Source organism: Eptatretus burgeri, chromosome 3 (genome assembly GCF_056783735.1).
Source record: "Eptatretus burgeri isolate ZD-2024b chromosome 3, Ebu_testis_v1, whole genome shotgun sequence".
NCBI classification, from domain to species: Eukaryota; Metazoa; Chordata; class Myxini; order Myxiniformes; family Myxinidae; genus Eptatretus; species Eptatretus burgeri.
In genome coordinates, this window is record NC_140963.1 from 58,542,183 (window position 1) to 58,566,738 (window position 24,556).

The window sequence follows — 24,556 nt, forward strand, 5'->3', positions numbered from 1 at the left end:
GAGCGTTGAACTTCATTGTGGAATGGTGAGCTTCATTATGGAGCGTTGAACTTCATTGTGGGGTGGTGAACTTCATTGTGGGGTGGTGAGCTTCATTGTGGGGTGGTGAGCTTCATTGTGGAGTGGTAAACTTCATTGTGGGGTGGTGAGCTTTATTGTGGGGTGGTGAGCTTCATTGTGGAGTGGTAAACTTCATTGTGGGGTGGTGATCTTCATTGTGAAGTGGTGATCTTCATTGTGGAGTGGTGATCTTCATTGTGGAGTGGTGATATTCATTGTGGGGTGGTGAGCTTCATTGTGGGGTGGTGAGCTTCATTGTGGAGTGGTGATCTTCATTGTGGAGTGGTGATCTTCATTGTGGAGTGGTGATCTTCATTGTGGAGTGGTGATATTCATTGTGGAGTGGTGATCTTCATTGTGGAGTGGTAAGCTTCATTGTGGAGTGGTAAGCTTCATTGTGGGGTGGTGAGCTTCATTGTGGAGTGGTGATCTTCATTGTGGAGTGGTGATCTTCATTGTGGGGTGGTGAGCTTCATTGTGGGGTGGTGATCTTCATTGTGGGGTGGTGATCTTCATTGTGAAGTGGTGATCTTCATTGTGGAGTGGTGATCTTCATTGTGGAGTGGTGATCTTCATTGTGGAGTGGTGATATTCATTGTGGAGTGGTGATCTTCATTGTGGAGTGGTGAGCTTCATTGTGGAGTGGTGATCTTCATTGTGGGGTGGTGAGCTTCATTGTGGGGTGGTGATCTTCATTGTGGGGTGGTGATCTTTATTGTGAAGTGGTGATCTTCATTGTGGAGTGGTGATCTTCATTGTGGAGTGGTAAGCTTCATTGTGGAGTGGTGATCTTCATTGTGGGGTGGTGAGCTTCATTGTGGGGTGGTGAGCTTCATTGTGGGGTGGTGAGCTTCATTGTGGGGTGGTGAGCTTCATTGTGGGGTGGTGATCTTCATTGTGGAGTGGTGAGCTTCATTGTGGAGTGGTGATCTTCATTGTGGAGTGGTGATCTTCATTGTGGAGTGGTAAGCTTCATTGTGGAGTGGTGATCTTCATTGTGGAGTGGTGATCTTCATTGTGGGGTGGTGAGCTTCATTGTGGGGTGGTGAGCTTCATTGTGGGGTGGTGATCTTCATTGTGGAGTGGTGAGCTTCATTGTGGAGTGGTGATCTTCATTGTGGAGTGGTGATCTTCATTGTGGGGTGGTGAGCTTCATTGTGGGGTGGTGATCTTCATTGTGGGGTGGTGATCTTTATTGTGAAGTGGTGATCTTCATTGTGGAGTGGTGATCTTCATTGTGGGGTGGTGATCTTTATTGTGAAGTGGTGATCTTCATTGTGGAGTGGTGATCTTCATTGTGGAGTGGTAAGCTTCATTGTGGACTGGTGATCTTCATCGTGAAGTCTGGAGTGGTAAGCTCGTCTTGCAGACCACGTGACCCATTTCTCCCTCACACAAAGTGACGTGGACCCTCTCGACCGTTTTGAAAACCGATATGAACGCGACGCGCATGTTGTACAGAGTTTTTGAGTGATTATTTATAATTACACTTGCGTAATTCCGGTCATGTTTAATATTGAGCTGATTTTTCATTTTGAAAATATCTAATCTGTGTTTGTTGCCATGGTTACTTATAATAATCATCTGGGAGGGGAAACGGGATTTTGGAGGAGGTGAGGGGTTTGGGGAGATGGGGTGGGGGTGAGTGGATAGTGGAGCAGATCGCCCATTCTCAATGCATTCAAAACATACCGTTTACCATTTAATGTTTCAGCGTGCGCACACACACACACACACACACACACACACACACACACACACACACACACACACACACACACACACACACACACACATATATATATATATATATATATACACACACACACACACACACACACACACACACACACATATATATACACACACACACACACACACACACACACACACACACACACACTCACACACACACACACACACACACACACACACACACACACACATACATATATTCACACACACACACACACACACACACACACACACACACACACACACACACACACACACACACACACACATATATATACACACACACACACACACACACACACACACACACACACACACACACACACACACACACACACACACACACACACACACACACACACACACACACATATATATATATATATATATATATATATATATATATATATATATATATATATATATATATATATATACGTATGCACACACACTACTACTACTACTACTACTACTACTACGACTACGACTACGACTACGACTACGACTACGACTACTACTACTACTGTACATGGAACTGGTCATTCCACTGAAACGGAGAGTTTTTGTTCTCTTCCCACTTGTTCATGTTAAATGACGTTGTTGACCATTTTATGATGTAAAATACAAAGTCGTGACGTAGTGTGATTACTAAACACGATCAAACGTTCTGTGGTTCCATTTGAACACTGTCGGTAGAAGACTGTGTGAAGAAACCGTTGAAAAGTGGGAGCGTGAAGTGCGTTGTTCAGGTGAAATAAACTCGGTGAATGATTGTTTGTTTCACTTGGAAAAAGCAATTCTCGTTTCACGACGGGGAGAGACGAGAGACGAGGGAGGAGGGGGTGAGGAGCGAGGACGTGAGGGGTGTTAGTCCAAACCACTGAACCTCACCTGGATCCTCCCGCTCCGGTGGTCAAAGATCGCGTCGCACACATTCAGTTTATCCCACTTGTTTGATGTGCTCCAGACCCGCCCACTTGGCGAGCGAGCCAATCAGAAGGCTCGAACGGTGAGCGTTTGCAGGATGTGGGCGGAGACTTCACCAGGAAAAATTGGACCCCCTGTCCCTGCATCGCGGCTCCTCCTTGGGACCAGTGGAAGCACCTCCGGGGAACTCGGACCGAACGTCCTCTCACGAACTTCTTGATCGGTGAGTTGAACGTTGTGCGTGAGGGAACGAGCGCGGATTTTATCCGTTTTTCACGTTCAGTCACCGGCGCTTCTTGTGCTCCAACGTGCTGGATGTGTTCTCGTTCTCGAGCATCAAACAGCGGATCCCTTTTGCTGTTGTCACGTAACGTCGACCTTTAGTCGTCGTGTGATTTGTCGCACGTCAAGTTGTTTTACGCTTCAACTGAACCTCGAATGCGGATCTCTCGTGGTGCGTGCTGGAGGTGTTTGAAGGTCTCCCCTTTTTTTGGTCGTGCCACAGAGCGAGCTCGGTGAGGTCCCAAAATCCAACCCATTGATGGGGTCTTTTATGTTTGACCTCAACATGTCGTTTTCGCCTTCTGAAGATCTAAAATGAAGGGTAAACGTATGAACTAACCTTTACAATAGAGGCAAACGCACTTGGTGGTGACTGCTATTGGCTCGCGTGGACTTTGGTCACGCGAGCTCATGCGATGGAGGAGTGTCTGCCTGCAGGTGAGTCAGTCAGTCAGTCAGTGAGTCCGTAAACACCCGAGTCATTATCTCTGAAACCAAACGCACAATTTGGATGAAACTTGGCCACAACATTCATATCTGAAACTTGATCACAGCATTAATCACCCGTGATTTACCAAGGTGTATCGACCGCATCAAAATCTGCACTCATTAAGGTGGTCTTATGGGAGGGGGGGCGTTGCCCCCCCCCCAATATAAGTACTTACTTTCTTCTCTGAAACTACACAAACTATTTCAGTGAAACTTGACCACAACATTCATCACCCATGATGTACCACAGTTTGTTCACGCTCTTTAAAAAATCGGGACCGGAGGGGATTTACAGGGGGGATTGCTCCCCGAAATAGCTTTTTGCTATAACATTGGTTCATTGGTACATTTTGCTGATCTGTCCAATGTTGACTTCCTCCTCAGTGTCATTATTCTACCAGGTGAGTCCCCCCCCCGCCCCCCCCGAGGTATTGCACCTATTTTTACTGAAATCAGCCGCACAACTTTCAGAATTATAGGGTGTTCGGATAAAACGCTGGGTTGACTTAGAACTCAAAAGTATCATCATCATTATCAACTACCAGAGACATTAGGAGATCTGTGGAAGGGAGAGGGATGGGGCGGGGAACACGGGGTATACAAGATGGACACAACAGGGACTTTCAGGTCCTTACATGACGGGGACTTTTGGGAAGGAAAATCCTTCACGACTGTGAATTTAATGATGTACACGACTCCACTTTCTTGTGAAATCGCTCGAGGAATGTTTTTTGGTCCAAATTTTTCAGTAACTGGCTGGTCTGAGTCGATTTTGGAAATAAGTTTGTAATTAGTTCAGGGTGCCAGGGATAGCTCACCTACTCTTGGGATTTGACGGCAGACCGGACACAAAAAGCTTCATGTCTCTCCGAGGGATGGAGCCGTTTGAGATGCAACCTCCTGCCTACGTAGTTGCAACCCAACATTTTATGTCGTCTCGTGTAGAATCGAACCGGAATAGACAACTGAAAGGTAAGTGCGCTACCTGTGCACTATCTTGTACAAAGGTTCAATGTATGACGTGCTTCATATTTGGCTTTCATTACCCAGAATTTTCAGTTTCTTCTGCACATATTAAAATGCAATGTTCCTCGTTGTGGTCACAAACAAAATTCATTTGTTCATTTTATAATAGCTTTTGCACATTTTCCAAATAATGTTTCCGATCTGTGTTGTGAATCCATCCTGACCTCGTGTTTGAGCCTACTTCAGCAGGTATAGACCAGGATTGGATGTAATGCATGCCTGGTGTTGGCTTAATGGTTCGGATGGTGGGCTTGCATTCCTCGGATCCTGAGTTCAAATCTCGCTCGGCTGTTGAATTAATACCAGGTGGGGTTGACTCTGCCTGTCATCCTTCCGAGGTCGGCAAAATGAGTGCCAGCTTGCTGGTATCCTGTGTCGTAGTCACGACCCGTCCAGGATTGTGCCCAATAGCCAAGGAGACTATTTAGGCAGCACCAACGCTCTGCACAGAGTATGGTCCCGATGGATGGATGGATGGATGTAATGAGGGAAAAGTCAATCTTGTGCCTCACCTTTTATAATAAATAATAATTTAATTCAGGATGCTCATTTGGAAGCCTGTGCTCTTTCCAAAATACACCGTGACACGTTTCACATCTACCAGTGCGAACAAATGTGACGGCCAGATTTGAGTCTCTGCTTCATGCTTGTACTTGACTCAGGACAGTTAATGATGTACAATTGAATTGAAGAAAAAAAATCACAAGAAGGACAGCGATGTCACAGTTGAGCACAATCTTGAGCTGTGTTCATGCGGCTTTGGGTACACCTACATATTACATAGATCAAGGGAGGTTGGGTGGGAGGTAGCGTGTTGAAGAAAGGGTGAAAATGGAGGGGTTTGGTGATACTGCTCGGTGGATTTAGAATATGGGACAAAGGGAAAATGGATATGGGGGAAACGTATATTGGTGGAGGTGCGGAAGGTTCGAGGGTTGCAATTGCACCATTTTTCTTTTGTGTATGTCTTATGTAGATTAACATTGGGGACAGCTTTGAAGACTCGCTCTTTCATTCAATGATTTGGAATGTATCTGCATCAGGATACAGTCTTTAATATGATCTCATAAAACCTGTTGCATGTACTCTGGGTGCCCTGTTGATACTGAGTTTATGGCCTGGGTGGAGCTCTCTTGGCCAGAAAGGAACTTGGAAACAGATTAATGTTTATGAATATTGTGTAATTGCTCACATACTTGGTGGCTTTTTCACAGGTCTGCCAAGCCCAACCTTGGACTTGTGCTCTTTACAGGGTGATACGCTATCGGGTGGTACGTATTGTGATAGTTATTTACATTTATCTTGCATGGTGTGAGGCACTGTGTGTGTGTATTTGTAGTGTTCTGCTCACAATACCAAACATGGAAAAAAGGCCAAAGGTTTTCTGGGTAAAGTACCTTATCCGGTGGACCGAGTCCAATCATTGCTGTAAAAAGGTTTTCAGAGATGTTGTCTTCGCCTTGTAAGTTATCTCTCTCCCATAATTGGAGGGAATAACCAATCGGCTTGTCGTGACTTCTGTTTTTCATCATTCATAATTACATCCACAATTTTTCGAAATGAGCAAACTCGGTTTGAACCATCTACATTCTCAACAAACAACACCTGGATGATGTGTTCTTATCACTGGGCATGGTTTAGCAGGAAGGAACAACCGATAAACCTCCAGTACTTTTCTGTAACTTCTGGCAATTGCCTTGAAAAAAGGAAGATTTTGGCATTTCCAGGGGAAGATCTTCATGCAGCGAAGCACACCATATTTGGGGCAGTGAACGTACGGTTCCTTATGGTTTTCTTTCAAAGACTGAGAATCCTCCAGAGAGCATCCTGATTAACTGAATCAAACGCTTTGTGGAGATCAACATAGGCTGCAAGCAGCCCCTGCCGAAACTCACCTGCATCCAGTGAGGAACCGAAGATCAAGGATACGATCAATCGTTGACCTCTTTGGTGTAAAGCCTGAATGCTTTGGGTACTGGTGTTCAAGTAGATGGTGGTGTACTCGATAAAGAATTACACTGAACAACAAATTTCAAAAAATTTTTTTTACTGGAGATGTGTAAAGTGATTAAGACTAATTTGGGTACGCTGATTTCAAAAATCAAAACCGTTTTGCTGTATCATGTCAGGATTTTCAGGAACAGAAATATTCCCATTGCCTAGAAGTCAGGATTTCAATGAAATTTACATATGTCTTTAACATGTCTATTTCGTACAATTGTTGTTAACTTGTGTTATATTTCTTTCTTTCAGATAAAGATGAGTCGGCGTTCCTGTACCAATCATCCTGACAACTTCTGTTATGTCTGTGGTCGGTATACCAAAAAAGATCAACAGCGAAGTATATCTACAGCAGTGAAAATGAAGGCCGCCTACTTTCACTACTTCGGGTGTAAGGTGGGGGACCAAGAACAGAGCTGGGCACCACACATCTGCTGCACAAGCTGTCACACAACCTTGACTCAGTGGTTGGTGGGCAAGCGCGCGAGCATGCCATTTGCGGTGCCCATGATATGGCGTGAGCCGCAGAATCATCATGATGATTGTTATTTCTGCTGCACAAGCATCGCCGGCTTCAACAAGAAGAATAAAGGTCACATCAAGTACGCTGACTGCATCTCTGCTCGTAAACCTGTGCCTCATGATGACGAGAACCCCGTTCCAACACCTCCAGCTGATCAGAACATAGCTGTAAGCAGTGGTGAAGAGGATGGTGATGATGAACCTTTTGAACCCGACACTCAAGAATCACACCTTCTGAACCAGGGAGACTTAAATGATCTTGTAAGAGATCTCTCGCTGTCAAAGGCGAAGGCAGAGCTGCTTGGATCAAGGCTGCAGCAGTGGAATCTACTTGAACCTAACACCAAGATATCCTTGTTCAGAGCACGTCACAGAGACATGGCTGAGTTCTTTGAGATGGAAGACACGATGACATTCTGCAGTGACATCAACGGTCTGTTGAAAGAACTTGGGTGTGATCACGATCCTGCAGACTGGCGCCTCTTCATCGACTCGGGGAAGAACAGCTTGAAGGCTGTTTTGCTCCACAATGGCAACGAGAAACCATCAGTCCCACTGGCTCACGCGTTCGGCATGACAGAGACCTATGAGACTATGCGGCAGCTGCTTGATTCCATCAAGTACAATGACTTCAACTGGCACATCTGTGGAGACTTGAAAGTGGTGGCGCTGTTGTTAGGGCTGCAGTCAGGCTACACGAAATACATGTGCTTCCTTTGTCTCTGGGATAGCAGAGACGACAAGAATCACTGGACGAAGAAAGATTGGGAAGAGCGAAAAGAGCATGTACCTGGTCGACACAACGTGAAGCATGTCGCCCTTGTCGACCCAGCCAAGGTTTTCCTTCCACCACGCCACATAAAGCTCGGCTTGATGAAAAGTTTTGTACGGGCAATGGATCTGAATGGGCGTGGGTTTTTATACCTCAAGGAAAAGTTTGGCAACACCTTGTCGGAGGCCAAGATCAAGGCTGGTGTCTTTGTTGGACCGCAAATCCGACAGATTATGAAGGACGAAACTTTTCCGACAACTCTAAACCCCAAAGAGCTGGCAGCGTGGAGGAGCTTCAAAGCTGTGACGGACAACTTCTTGGGGAACGAGCGCGCGGACAACTATGAAGAAATAGTGCAGCAGCTGCTGGAGTCCTTCAGGAAACTTGGCTCCAGGATGTCCCTGAAAATCCATTTCCTACACCAGCACCTGAACTTCTTCCCTGACAACTTGGGAGCAGTCTCGGACGAGCACGGCGAGCGATTCCACCAAGAGATTTCACTCATGGAGACGCGTTACCAAGGGCGGCACAACCCGAACATGATGGGCGATTTCTGCTGGTTCCTGCATCGTGAAACTGACACAGAGCAGCACAAACGCAAAGCCAAATGCCTAAAGCATTTTTAATTACATTCTAGTGGAGTTTTTCTGTAATTTCTATAATTTTGAAGCATTCATGATGAAATAAATGAATAAATGAATTTTTGTAAATTTCATGGAAATCCTGACTTCTAGGCAATGGGAATATTTCTGTTACTGAAAATCCTGATGTGATGCAGCAAAACGGTTATGATTTTTGAAATCAGCGTACCCAAATTAGTCTAAATCACTTTACACATCTCCAGTAAAAAATTTTTGTTGTTCAGTGTTATCCGAGCAAAGACCTTTCCCGGCACTGAGAGCAGCGTCACCCCTTGGTAGTTGTTTCAGTCCTGGCGATCACCCTTCCCTTTCCAGAGATGGACAACAAGGCCCCTCTTCCAGTCAGTTGGAATGATGCCTGTCTTCCAGGCAGAGCACAGAACTGCATGCAACGACACGAGTACAGCATTTCCACCAGCCTTGAGAAGTTCAACGTGGATGTCACAGATCCCTGGAGCTTTACCCCATTTCAACGGGTTCACCGCAGCCTGTGTTCCCACAAACAAAAGTGGTTCACAGTTGATTGGAGGGTCAGCAATTGGGATAGTAACACATCTGACATCCAACTCAACAGCTGGTGGGTTAGTCTGGTACAACCGCTCAAAAGTAACCGACCTAGCGGGCCTTCAATTCAGGCTCCTCTGTCAAGAACTCACCACCCTCTGCTCTAACTGCAGTACACAGGCTTGGACGAACGCATTGCACGGATTCCTCTGTAAGCAGGATGAGAATCATTTGACCACAGGCGATGCTCTACCCCCTCACAAATTCCTCGCACATCGGCCTCCTTGTCCGCCTTCAGTGAACATGAAGTTTTACGCCTCATCTCCCTGAACAGCTCAGCTCTCCTATTAAGCCTGGTCCTAGGACTCTGGTCAATGGTATTCATTGTCCCTTGGGAGACAAACTTCCTCCGCCTGATTGTGGATTCCAAGACGCCCACCAGCAACATCAAGGATGGCAGTTTTGAAGGCACTCCACAACTCTTCAGGATCCCCCAAAACACAGGTGTGCTCCTCCTCAATCCCAAACCCCCCCTCCTTCCCCACCCTCTGGTATGCCAAATTGGTGTCTCTTCCGATTGCCTACCGGGTCCTACCATCAGTCACCTGCCCTGATCCCATGCCCGCCAACCACTCATCGATAATGGCTTGGACCATCTCATGCAGCAATGGCCCAAAGTCTGCCGTGGCCATTTCTACAGACCTGTTAGGTCCCGTTGGCCCCACCTCTCGCCCTGCTCCTGGCTAGTGCTTGCTTTGTGGACGTCTCACCACCTCCCATCGGGCTGTGGTGTCTGCTGCTTCACACACGATGTCTGGATGTCATACTGATTAGGTGGGGGCCTCAGGTCCGAGTCCGGAATGGCCTGGATGAACAGTTCCAACGCCACGCTTTCTCGATCGGGTGCGGCCATGTCAGCGTGTGCGATCTTGAGCCAATTCCGCTTCCGATTTTTCAGGTCTACGCTTTCGCACTGCAAGCTGAGCTTTAAAAAACTCGCTCTGCTGTTCTATGCCAACTTGGCTTTTTAGGGCCAAAATGAGGTCTGTTAAGGATGTTGGGTCATCAGTCATGGTTGTCAAGACCTCTGCCACTGTCCCGCATAAAGCTTCATCCTGGTTCCTGCCGTTACTTCCCCACACAGTAGAATTTTGCCAAAAATGCCTCCAGGTCACTCTTATCATCATATGGAGCCACAGGAACCACCTGAGATCCTGAGGCCTGAATCGCAAATGCCTGTCCTTGTGGGGCTTTCATGGGGCCCAGCCCTTTTAGACACTCTGTCCTCTCGATCGGTAGGGGCTTACACTCATAAGTCTGTCCCCCCCCTCCCTCCTTCCCTCGTCCGTGTTGGCGTTTGACCTGCCCCCTCTTGCTTGGGCATGTTCCTTAGCCCCCACACATACCACTCACCCCCTTTCACACTCTCTCTGCTGGGGGAGATCGTGGCCCTCACCTTGCTGCAGTGCTATACCTCCTCCTTTACGTCATCCCTAATGGCTTCCACGCACTCTTTCACCTTCTTCACCTCCACATCATTGAGCTCCTTCAAAGCTTCAAACCTCTTATCCTGCTCCTGTAAAGCCATCCATACATCACTCCTCACAGCCTCCACATGTCCTTCAACCACCTTCTTCATTTTTTTCCCCCATTTTCCCTGTTGTTCCATCCACCTCCTTCATCACTTCCTCCATTTTCCCGTTTGCTCCAAACTGACACCGTTTGTTCCCGATAACTCCTGTTCCACTAAGTGGCATAAATCCATTTCAAAAAGTTTGGGGGGGGGGGCGGGAGGGTATGATATTGGAATTTTTTGAGGGGGGGGAGATAATATTGTAATCCTCTCCCACATCCCACGGGTGTTATGTTAGTTATGTAATTTTACTTACGTTTTTTTTTTACTTACGTAAGTAATACCCTGGGTGCTGGAAAAATTACGTCGTTGCTTTCGGAATTTTTGAATGGCTCCGAAATGGAAAACTAATCTTCAATCTTACTATTACTAAGACATAGGACAAAAGGCCCACTGGTCACTGCAAGAAAAAAAACACCCTCCAACATCTGGAAAATATACTGTGCATGGTATGCGTTTCTGGTACACAGCTTGAGGTTGTGCATATTCTCTTTGTAAAGAGATACATCATTTCCTAATGACAGCTGTTTCGTGTTTTGACCTCTTCCACCTCTTCCATATTCTTTGCTGCATTGTCATTTCTATTATTGCACTCTTTCTTTATCATTATCATCTCCACTTTTACTCCTTTCTGGGCCTGCTCCAATTTACCTTGTCCCTTCCTTCGCTCCCCAATCTCCTCTGTATTCCCTATTATCTGTTCCCTTTTTAATCCGACTACATCCCTTGCTAACCCATCTACATCCTCTTTTAACCCCTTAAGCTCTCCTGTTAATCCTTGTATCTCCCCCCCCCCCAACCTGGCCTGACTGGTTTCCATTTGTTGCTGCGTGTCCCGCACATCAGCAAAAGATGCTACCAAACTGTCCTGGTCGGCCGCCATTTTGGCCTGGTTGGCCCTGATGGTCTTTATTTCCACCACCAGCTCAGCTCCCCTGCTGTCTTGCCTTCCTAGGCCAGCCTTCATTTCATCCTGGATAGCCATCATTTTATTAAACATGGCCATCAACAGGCCCATGTCCATGGCACCTGGCCACAAAGCCCTGCAACTACTTCTTGGAGTTTTGGGTTTATTGGCGGTTTCGGGCTTCTAGGTAAGGGGGCAACTCCTATACTAGCCCCTATACCTCCATTTCTCATGGGGCCACAGTCATGTCAGTCCAGTGACACTCATCCTGGTTCAAACTGCCATGATCGTTCTCCATTATGCTGCACTAAATTTTGCACTGAACTGTATGTTTGATAATAAATTTTGCTTTTAGGAAAAGGTTTCCCGCTCCTCGGGTCCGAATCGCACTTAATTGACACCGATATTGCAGCAGTCGGATCCATGCTGGTTGCCCTGGTTGCCCTGGTTCGAATCTCCATGAACCGATGAACGTGGTCACACTGGCCAACTGAGTTTGATTCTCCAAGCAGAGTCCCAGGCACATTTTTGCCACATTACCTACTTCGTGGTTGAACTGAAACCAATCGGGCAAACATGCTTGGGCATCTGAAATTCCAAAAGTAGTAACCCGAGTGGTGGTTGCTCAGACGCCGGCATGGTCTTGCACTGGATGCTGATCGTCCCAAACCCAATCTGTCCTTCAATGGACTTGTGCGATCGTGGCAATTAGAAGACCAAGTGAATTGTAATGGTGTATTTCAAAATGAGGCAGGGATTACAATGAGGGAAGCAAATGATTAACATTTAAAAACTCACTACCTGCCCCCAAAACAACGTACAATTGAAAGATCCTTAATTGCCCAAGTCTTAAGACTTCATTCATCCTACGAGAGAACATAGGAAGAATGGATGGGACACAGACAGGAATACCGTAATTGCACCTCGGCGGGCACAATGAAACCCAGTGTGTTCAGTTTGTGCAACCATGCAGCACATCACAAACCAGCTGGTGAGAAAAGGTAAATCTTGGGCACGGCTTGTCAGACGCTCGATCGGGGAAACAGTGCTGTGAGCATGATGCATGGCAAAGACCTTCTGCAGCTTCTCTTGTTAAGCCCACAAGCATCTCACACGATTTCCTCTTGTGCCCACCTTTATCACCTCGGGCTTCCTCCTACACCATGATGTCTCCTCGCTCTGCTCGCTCTGTGCCCATTGGCTGTGCAGGTGTCACTCATGCGGAGGCACACCTCTGCATTTCGTAGCTCACCCCTGGAGCTCCTGGCAGCATAGTCGCGCTTAAACTGGTGTCTTTCACAGCAGGCAAGACCGCTATTCTCCCAAAAGGAATATTAGACAGATTAGAAAGGGTTAAGGAAGAAGCGGTTTTAGACACAGACATTAGAGAGGGTGGACATCGTCTGTCTGGACATAAAGATTTATTGGGGATTTGGCAAAGGCTCGCTCTGTCATGGACCTGGATGGTATCAGAAATCAGCTTGTGCTTGACTAAGAAAAACTGTAAACAGCAACCTACAGGTCACATGTCATGTGTTGATGTGATTAATTCCGAGATGGGGTGCATAATCCCAAAAGAGGTGGAACACACAGCTTATATTTTGCTTATTAAACCGTTCCTCCTGAACAATTATTTGAACAGTAACAGCAATTTACAAAGCATTACCTTGTGAATCAACATTTAAGTGATGTTATCACATTACTAATTCAACCACACCATCATCCTTGTTGCGACTTTAAACATAATAATTGTATTCCTAAAGTCGAATATACTGATCACAAATTTAGTGACAACTGCTTTTAACTGATTGGCCGATTGGATTTTTTTTTTTTTCTGATTGGATCATCAGCTTGGTTTTGTTTCCTTCTCCCAAGAGCCCAGTACCTCTCCAAACATGGGTACACAACCTCAGTTGTGTCCAGTCGGTCAATCCAGAAATTCAGGATGTATCACAACATAACTATTCTCATCATATATATATGATATATGGGTTTTACTATCATCTCTCCAGGTTCATGCACAATCATACATAAATCTCATTATACAATGCCAAATATTACATTTTATCACATACCACTACTACGACAACCTATTACAACTACTTTTGCAGCCCCAATTATTCCCACCTTCTTGTGGAGTCGAGTTTGGGGGAAGTTTGGCACAAGTCTTTCACGAACCGGCTGATCAGGTCTGATTTTCGGCTGAAGGTAATTTGTTCAAGGTCCCAGCGATAACTAACCCACTAGTCATGAGAAACACAATGGGATCTTTTACGACCACCAAAAGATGTGTTCAGAATAGAACACAGATTAGAGAGCTCCATGATAAGTGCACCACCTCGACACCATCCTATCAGCCTTCATATGGCAAATACTGTTGTGGTTTCATCTGGTCATATGAAACCACAATGGTCCCGGCCTCACAGGGGAGGCCACGACCGATGGACTGCCTTGGGTTACTCGCTGGACTCACCGGAATCGCAGGTCGTCGCATACGAATAACTTCGTGACGTGGCGGGTCGCTAATTGAGCACGAACACCAATAACTGGAGCGCGAACGCCAATAACTGGAGCGTGAATGCCAATAACTGGAGCGTGAACGCCAGTAACTGGAGCGCGAATGCCAATAACTCAACCACGTGACGTAGGGTCCACCGTCTAATAAACCATTTACCTTAGGGTCACGTAACCTCATTACCGGGGAACACGCCCTCAATACCAACTTGTGTTAACCAGATTACCTATCGGATTTGGTGCAGCTGAACAGAACTGTCAAGGATGTACCGGCTACAATGCGAATCTTTGTGGAATAACGTCCCGGCAAAGCAAGGGTGCGAGCTATGCGGTACCATTGAAGGAAAACAGGAAAACGAGCTGGGAACATTTCTATACATTTCTCTATATATCTTTCTATACAGAACATTTCTATTTCTATATATAACAATATATATATATATTTCTATACATTTCTATACATTTCTAACATATAAAGTGAGGATATAAGAAATATAAAATACCGAACTACGAGAGTCCCACGTAACGCATCTTTCCCCTTTTTTACCCAATAGACATATGGAAGGGACTATCCAAGACATATACTATTGAAATAACTGCCTTGGGATCACTGGATGTTGTGTGCCATTGCCTTAGAGGCATGTGGTTTGACACAATACTCATGTTATACAGTGGTTTTACAGAACCGCAGCTATACTCCACGTTGCATGTTATCCCATACTTCACAAGCTATTAAATGATCATGCAAACTCTAACTTGATTTTCTATTGGTATTCTACCTCACACAATGTACTGTTGCATCGATGGGGTGCTCTCTAATGTGGACCCACTTCAACAAGGTGATGTGCTTCATGAATGACCAAATTAATGAAAGTTTGGATGCCGAGAACAAACTTTGGTACATCATGGGTAATGAATGTTGTGGTCAAGTTTCATCAGAATTGCATGTGTAGTTTCTGAAAAGAAAGCCAATACCTATTTGGGGTGGGCAACCCCCATCGACTCCCCAAAAGGCCGATTTATCGATTTATTTGTTCATTTTTTAAAATTTGTAAATACCATGAACAAACTTTGGTGCATACATGGTGCTGAAGGTTGTGGTAAAGTTTCATCGAAATCGTATGTGTAGTTTCAGAGAAAAAGTTGCAAGTATTTATGGATGGGCGGAAGGATGACGCGCCATCGCATAAGCTCCCTGGAACTAAGTTCCAGGTGAGCTAATAATTGAGAAGTCATGTTTTGTGTCGATCGCCACAGCAGTTTCTGAAATGCAATTTTTTTTTCCACATTTTCCTTGACACCAATGTGGCTGCCACACCATGTGACTGTTGACATCATTTCTACGTCAAGTGTATGCACGAAGAGCAGTGGATCATAACTTCAACATTTTGTATTGATCGGTTAAACGGTTTCAGAGAAATAATTGTTTAATCATTTTCTTAAAACCAGCATGGCAACCACATTATGTGACTGATGAATGTCAGTGTTCAATAAAATATTTGCAGCAACAGTAGTGGATCATCCCTACAAAGTCTCGCATCGAAAGGCTAAGCAGTTTCAGAGAAATAATATTTTTTCAACATGATCAACTTGGTATGGGGAATATTGGTTGAAAATTTCAACATCATCGGTCACATCGTCTCGCAACCATGTTGGACAAAAACCAATATCCGATCAATGCAAAACTCCAAAGATGTGATTCGCCACCCATTCTGAATTTGATTTGATAAAGACGACGTCATGGGTCAGGTGTCTGATCGAAGCGGGGCGGCATCGTGTTTTTTTTCACCATAGAGATTTCACGAAATTTTTACCATCGATGCGACTACTCATGTAGAATGTTTTATGATAGCTATGACATCATAGGTCACGTGGTGTGGCAGCCATGTTGGAAAAAAGGAAAAACTTTGGACCTCTGTTTCTCCGAAACCGCTCCATGGAAAAAATTGAAACTTGACACATGTGAAGTACTCCCCATGAGAAACAAGTCTGATTTTGTTGTTGTTGTCATATATATATATATGTGGCTTTGTTATGATGTCATAATTTCATATGTAAAACACTTTATCCAATCAGTATGAAAATTTTTGAGGGTCATCTCGGGCTAAATTGTAATTGGGGAAAAAAAAAATTGATGACATCATCGGTCACATGGTTCGGCAGCCATATTGTTTTTAACATAAAACCTTCAAAAATCTTCTCTGTAACGGCTGAACAGATCGAGTCAAAACTTTATAGGTGTGATCACCTATCCATGACAAACAAAATGTGCTCCACCAATGATGTCATAGGTCACATGGTTCAGCAGCAATTATTTTTTTGAAGAATAAACTTTTTAAAATCTTCTTTTCAAGAACGACTTGACTGATCGTGGGGAAACTTCACTTGCATGTTCCCCAAGCCTTGAGGATATCAGGGTGTTCATGACTAATTAATAGGTCACATGGTCTTGTAGCCATATTGTTTGAATGAAATTCTTTAAAAATAATTTCGCTTGAACCGCTTCATCACCTGATGTGAAACGCCACAGTTATGATCTGTTAGACATGTGGAATATATGTTTTAAATTTCAACCTGATTGGATGCATGTTCTGGCAGGCAGAATTATTTAATATCTTAAATCTGGGTTCAGGGATTTAAATCAAACTTGGTACAAGTATTGTATCATCATCTATATATTGTGGATTCTCCGCCGGCCGGGGTGCGAGCAACCGCGTTTAACAAATAGTGGCCGCTTCGCCCACCCACGTAGCAATCCAGTCGCGGCTTTCCGGATCAACGCCGAAAACCAGCCACGGGTGTGTTTTGAGCACACCACAACCTAGTCAACACTCTACCCGTGCTACAGGGTCAATCGCCGAATCGTCGATATACCTAATTAATCGCGCGGGCAGACTACCGAGAGACTGTACCTCAACGGGGCCACTTGGAAATGAGCCGCTTCAGCAGCTCGCTTCGTTTTGGGATAACTGAGCGGGGTATTTATCGCGCAGCCCCATTGGACCCGATCACTTTATCGGCTATTTAACAACCAACTATATTCCGAATGCAGAACGGCAGCTCAATTAAGGGAAAAGGACGCAACGAACGGGTTAACATTTAAAGAAGCACATTTATTGAATAAGCTGCACATATACAGTGATGCAGTCATGCAGGTATGTGTGCAATCAAGGAGAGCACGCATGCAATTATGCAACATGTAAGGGACAAACCACGAGCAATGCGAAAGAGCTACTACCGTCTATCTGTTATGTACACACTTAACAGTTCTACTTAAAGACATGGATGGCGCCACAACGTTCATGCAAAGAAAAACAAGGAAAAACCCCAGGACAGACGAAGGGTAGACTGGACCCCTTTGGGTCTTTAGAAACACGGAGCCATGTAGACTGCAAAGGCTCCGAGAGACCGGGCTGGCTACCTTGTCCCTCGTGGTGACTCGCAAGGGCGACCCTCGATGTCCCCTCTCCAGCGACTCACGGTTAGGCACGGTCCGGCAGGCCACGCCCCTTGGCTCTGCTGCGCTCCTCTCTCTCTCTCTCTCTCTCTCTCTCTCTCTCTCTCTCTCTCTCTCTCTCTCTCTCTCTCTCTCTCTCTCTTTCTCTCTCTCTCTCTCTCTCTCTCCAGCTCCCCACCGACTGCAGAGACTCCAGGCTGATTCAGCTCACAGCGCGGCTCCACACAACTGTCCACAACTCCGACACGACACTCTTTCCTCTCCTCCACACACCTCACAACCTCCAGCAGACCTTCAGCGTGCCCTTTTATCTCCACGGCACATTGTCCCTCCCTTCCGCCCCCCTCTTCCAGCACGCGCGGGAAACTTCCAGAAGAAGGGCGTTTTCCTTGCCGAATCGGGGCCTTTCTTTGGTGTTTTCCATAGCTTTCGTCTTTTCTGCACGTGTTGAGAATCCACCCGCAGGGTGGAATCCTCAGTGTTGGCTGGGGAAGACGCCATCCGTGGGGGGGGGAGGGGGGGAGGGGTCGTCTGCCTGCTTTCCCTCGTCGAATCCAGGCTTCTGGAAACCGTGCTGAGATGGAAATGCGGTGGTGGTGTGGTTGACATTATGGTGGCGTGGCTGGCGTTTTGTGGTGGTCTTGATGGTGGTGTGGCTGGCGTTTGTGGTGGCCGTGAGGGTGGTGTGGCTGGCGTTTGTGGTGGTCGTGAGGGTGGTGTGGTTTGGCGGTGGTGGTTAAGGTGGTTGTTGTGAAGGCGGCTGTTCGTTGTTTGTGGGGATGTTGGCGGTTGATGAGAAGGTGGTTGTGGTGATCGTGGTTGTTGTGGTTGGTGGCGCTTTGTGGTGGTAGTAATGGCGGTTGGTCCAAAATAGCGATAGTAAAAGAAAAACGGCTAACTCAAAGATCACAGCCCGGTTACACGAATAATTGCCCGTTAAACATCGGTGGGGAAATCTATCTGAACACAGACTTATCGACATAACTGATCTAAGGACCTATATGGTGCTCTGCGAATTTCCACAGCCGGAACAATATTAATACTGAAGGACCAATTTTGTGCTCCTCCAAGCGGTTACGTCACGTTTTTCTCGGTACTGTGACCTGGACTGAACGAAACTTCATACCTGTAAGAATGCATTGCACATAGTGGCAATAGTCAACCTTCAACTTTGAAGCAGAATAAATAAATATAAATATATCAATATCATCACATGGAAACGGTGTAGTTCCTGGAATCGTCCACCGGAGGGCACATTTTTCAACTTTGAACAGTAAAGTGAAGGAGAATCTATATATTAATACTGAAGGACCAATTTTGTGCTCCTCTTCGTGGTCTCGTCACGTTTTTCTCGGTACTGTGACCTGAGAAGTTTTGACACGGTGTTTGTACGTCAAAGTAGACACGTGCACAAATCAGGGGACTTCTTCACAAGGAGTAGTGTACACCAAAAATGTCGTGTACAAGGACGTTTTGTAGGCCTCATTAGGTTAGGCCATGGAGTACATCGACTGGGATCTGGCTCTTACAAGAGCCGCCACTGGTTGTCATCTTGGGCTCATGGAACAGAATCCGTCTGTGACGGGGTTTCGGCTTGTGAGGTAATAATGTGGGCAGAGGCATATCTGGCGATGTAGCGACATCGAAGATTGTTGTTTTCGTTTTTTCTGTTTTGACGCCTGTGACCTGAAGTCCCCATCCACCCCTAAAATGTTTAAAATGTGCCCGTATTTACATTTTTCAGTGGATGATCTTTTGACCCCACCGTCAAGGGCACGGCCAAAATGATACTGCTCTTGCACCTTCGTGCCATGTGGTGATTATAACGACCAGGTTTGATTAATTTCTGCACAACCGTTTAGGAGATATATGGACAGACGGACGCAGCCGATTAGAATAGCCCTCTGTTTTTTTTCAAAAAGCGTGAGGATAAAAACAGGATGACTTTATTCTCATGGGTCCCGAGCTACAGAAAATGATTGAGCCTAAGCAAGCATGCGGACCGAGCTAACTGAGCATCCCAGCTCGTAGGTACCCCCTTCCAACGTAACAATACTATCCTTGACCCAATATGTCCAAATCAACTCGGGCTATTACTCGAGTGTAATAGTTCTGTCATTTGATCAATCTTCCAAAGTGAACTGCTGTGCCCCTGAGTGACCACTTAAAGCATTAATAAAAAGTTGTATTTCAAAACTTCATCAATAATGATTTGCAGTTGTTCTTGTATAGTTATAGTCCTCTACCGGTTTCACCAGAGGGGACTATAGGTTTGCTCTCTGTCTGTCTGTCTGTCCATCCATCCCACGTGTAGTTTTTGTGACTTTTTTCCCCATACCTTTTTACATATTCAAATGAAACTTGGTACATGGCTTCATTATGATAAGTTACAGAACAAGTTTGAGTTTCACGCCGTTTCGTCAATTTTTCGGTTACAGTATGCTCTTTTTGGACTTAGAAAATATCACATCGGCGAGGGACATGTAATGCAAAGCTATTTTCACTCTTGTTAAGAATGTTTTAATCTGGTAATTGGAGCATCCACCTTTCCTTTGCATACATCTGACTTTCTGCTTACAAGCACGGTGTTCCTGATTGTTTCACCTGTAACTGTACAATAGAATATGGTGTTTTGGAATGTTGCTGTTCCGCAAAGTGAAAATGCTTCTCATTTATCACAAAAGTCTCGTGGAGAATTTATTTTTATCCAGGTCAATTTGCAAATGCCGAACAAAGACTGAAGTGCGCGTATTGCTATGAGATATGGGTTGCAGCACCATTGAGCAAATGCTGAATTATCTTCCTATTGAAGAGCATAGGGATAGTCGTTTTAAATGTTTGTGTTTTTCATGTAGCTTTATAGTGTCAGTCCTGTTTTCGTCCATCTTTTGTTTATTTTTCCACACAAATTATTGAGATGATTACGAGCAAATATTTAATGTTGCTAACAAGAAAATGATGCCAAAAGTTGTTGACATGTATGTATTGGTAAAGAGTGTGAACCGTATTTCATCTGCGATGATGGAGCTTGAGGTTCTTACAGAGTAGAAAGGTAGGCAGGGGCAAATTTGTTTTTGGCATTTTAAAAATCTACATGTTGGCTATCTGAGAGCCAGCAAAGTGTTTTATGGGAAGTGTGATGTGATGCAATTTACAAGCCTATGTACTATTTTCTGAGTAGTTTTTTGGCTTGAGAGAAAAAGCAGCCAAGCCTGCTAGCAATGAGTTGCTTTTGTACAAAAGAAATATGTGCCCCTGTGTCGAAATACCCCACTCTATTAAGAAGTGTATATGTTTACTGACCCATGTTCATCGTCTCCAAACGTGTTATAAGACGGACATTCCAAAGCTGCTCAACAGAATGGCATTTATTCGCTCAACTACATTGTGTCACGCCAGTTAATAAAAGGCAAATTGAACTCCAGTGAAACTTTCTAAAGTTAAAAATACCAAGCTGAATACTTAATCTCTCTATCTCTATCTCTATGTCTCTCTGTCTGACGGAATTTTGATGTCGCTTGAAAATACACGTCTGTTTTATTCGGAGCATTATAATTACCTTCGCTCCCGAAGGTGGGTGGAGGCTGTGTTTTCATATCTGTCTGTCTGTCAGCAGGATATCTCAAAAAGTTATGGACAGATTCAGACAAAATTTGGTGGACAAGTTGTGTGTGTGATGAGAAGAAATTGATTGGATTTTGGTGAAGATCCAGATTCAGATACAATAATTTTTCAAGTGATTCTTCACCATAAAGAGATGGGGCCAAAAACAATAGATAGCAATACATTTGAAACGGTTGTGAACGAGTTATGACAAAACTCGGTGGGTGAGTTGGTTCGGGGATAAGAACAAGCTGATTAGATTTTGGTTCAGGTCTGAATCCAGGTCAGTGGGATCCAAAATGGAAACTGTTCAGCCTGGTGGAGGTATGTTCTGGTTGTTGCTGTTTTAGTATCCATCAGTATTTTATTTGCCAATATTTATAATGTTCTCATCTTGCCAAGGGGCCATTGATGCTGCTTGAAGAAGCAATAACGAATTAATCTGAAAAAAAATCTGGCCACATTTATTGGGGGTGGAAGGGTTCTGTGGGGGAGGGTGGCGTTCATTTAAATTTTAAACCCTCAGCTGACAGGATGGCTGAGAGGTACACGCACTAATTTCATAGCTGTTTAGCCTTGGTTTGAATCCCGACCCAGCTCTAAACTGTCATCCTGGTGCTCCACAGTCAGGGTGATTCATCAATGTGTGTGCCATCCCTTGGATGGATGTTGAACTCGTATCCTTTCTACCAGCATTTGTCAGTGGATGTTAAAGATCCCATGGTGTCCTTTGCGAAAAATTGGTGAGCTATTGCCGACACCATTGCCAAAGTCCGAATTCCTGCCCTGACCAGCAGAGGGCATTGCATCAGTGGCACAGCCACACCCTCAGCCAATGATGCTACCCCAAAGCCTTGTGCTGCATATAAATGAAGTTCAAATCCCGTAAATCCTCTCCCACCACATCTAGCAACCGGCTTGTGTCAATCTGGGTATCATCATCATCATCATCAGCATAGCACTGAAAATTGAGATTGATTTCTCTCCTTCAGTCTGGATCAAAACTCCTTCTTCGGTCGGGATCTAAACTCCTGCTTTTCCCACCCAAACTCATGCCTGATTGCCTAACAGGTCACTTTAAAGGGCCAAATTTACAAAGGAAAGGACATTAAAAAGGGGTTTTGAGGGATTGCGGTTTTAGACACAAACAGGGGGAGATGACATCTTTCGATGCACAAAACGGCGCATATCTAATACCACAATTAAATTACCTCATGCTTATGCTAATCCATTTAATAATGGTAATAACTAATGTATCCTCTGTAAAAGTTAGCCCCTAGAAGTCATTCCCACAACGATATTATAATTTTGGATTGCCACATCATTCAGTGACAAGTTGGAAGGGCATGGTTTGTTTCGAGCTAAACAGATGTCAACAATTGCACAACTTTGGAGGTGAAGGCACATTCCATTATCTGCATGTAAATTGTGAAGTTGCTCGAGAATGGCTTGCACACGACATTCCATACGAGTACTACGCTTTTCAGTAAATGTCAAAGCCTGGTGTTGGCTCAGTGGTAAGGGTGGCGGTTTGGGATCCTAGGGTCCTGAGTTCAAGCCCCGTTGGCTGCTAAATTAATTCACCAGGAGGTTGACTCAGCCTGTCATCCTTCCGAGGTCAGCAAAATGAGTACCAGTGTACTGGTAAGGGGGACACTGCATCAGCGGCATAGCCCCGTCCCAACCAATGATGCAACCAGCAGCCACAGGCTGCACTCAATAGAGAGAGAGTAAATGTCAGATCGTCGACATTTTAATCAATGTATGCCAGAAGCAACTTCACTGCAACCGGCATCATTAATCATGGCAAGGAATACAATGTGCCCCAACTTAGTTCCCTGGGGAATTACAGCATCCACACATATCCACTCAGAGCAATTGCCCAGGTACTTAACACACTGTTGGCGATTAGAAATGAAGTCGCTTATCCAAGGAACAAGAGATGATTCAACTCCCATTTGTAGGAGTTTTGAAAAAGCCATCGTGTGATCAATATGGTCAAACACTTTGGAGAAGTCTATTCACATCATTGAAGAAATTGATTCCGATGTTTTTGCATGCCCATGAAGTGTGTGCACGAATATTAATCAGGCAGTGTGAGGTTGATCCACCTTTTATGTTTCCAAACTGTTTGGGATCATGGCAATCCTTCATTTCTTCCATAGTTCAATGAGCTCTGAAGTGTTCTGCAATCTTCAAGAAATTGAGTTGGAGCAACTGGATGCCAGTTGTCAATGGTGGCAGGGGACGTTCTTGGAATAGGGATGATATGTACCCTTTGCCGCTGTGCTGGGACTGTCTGTTGCATGTCTGGTAAATGAGTACCAACTCACTAGTAATGGGGGGGGGGGGGGCATTGCATCAGCGGCATAGCCACGCCTCTAGAAAATGATGCAGCCAAGCAGCCACAGGCTTCATATATATATATATATATATATATATATATATATATATATATATATATATATATATATATATTTAAGAGGGGGTGTTAACCCTCTCTTAAATGTGGCATGGTCAGCTCTTTAAAACTATTTGAAAATATGATTGTCAAACGAACTTCAAGCCTTCCATAACTGAGAAATATCAAAAACGATTATGTGATTAATGAATAATTTAGCATATCCATACACATCATGGTGTTGCTGTCATCCTCACCAAATTCTAAATTCCTCCCACATTCATTTGAACATCAGGCCTTGTGACAACAAGGTAGTCAGCCGGTTTGTGAAAGACTTAGACCAAACATGTTCCTCGTTGATTCCACAAGACCGTGTGACTAATTGGGGCCAGTAAAGTTGTAGTGGCGGTGGTGGTGGTGGTGGTGGTGGTGGTGGAGGAAGATCCTCATATAGCATGGATTTCTTCTTCAGTGTCATCTCAAACATGATCAGAAAGCAAGTTCTTCAAAGAAACTTGTGCAACTCTGGGATATTCAATGTCTCCTGTTTTATCTGTTATTATCTGTTGTTGTTTTATGTATCATCTGTGCCATGTACCGACAGTAAAATGCACCAGCTTGCACCATTTTTGTGCTGCAGGAACTTCCACGATGCCAGAACTGAATTTGGATGGTATACGGATGGGCCATGATGCCGGCCTGCACCTTTGGAGGATTGAGGTAGGAATTACACTTTGGCTCCGGTTAACATCGGGGTTGCGTTCCTGGAAAGTCTCGCTTAAAGCGAATCCATTTTTCCCATAGGAACCCATGTGTAAAGGCTAGTTACGTTCTCTGGCACTTGACTCAGAAATATTGTCGATAATAAAAGACAACATAAGCTGATATACAGGACATGTACATGTTTGAATGTCATTTTAATATAAAGTATAAATAACATGTACCCTCACCAGGGATGGTTGCAAAGCTTGCTTATAGTGTGGTGTATTTATAGGGACAAAGGAGTAGGTTCATCTCCCTCTTCATCCACGGATGAAACTGTAGGTGAAACTGAATGTGTAA

The 24,556-nt window shown here is 44.8% G+C and overlaps 1 protein-coding gene across 1 annotated transcript in view; it reads left to right on the top strand.

Annotated features, from left to right (window-relative positions):
* Positions 1-24,556, top strand: part of LOC147029990 (villin-1-like) — a 196,541-nt gene that overhangs the window by 36,945 nt on the left and 135,040 nt on the right. Inside the window, exons 3-5 of the mRNA XM_085872156.1 lie at positions 2,783-2,965; positions 5,754-5,810; positions 24,135-24,214. Of these exons, the coding sequence (XP_085728282.1) occupies positions 2,783-2,965; positions 5,754-5,810; positions 24,135-24,214 (320 nt within the window). The remainder of the gene's footprint in view (positions 1-2,782; positions 2,966-5,753; positions 5,811-24,134; positions 24,215-24,556) is intronic.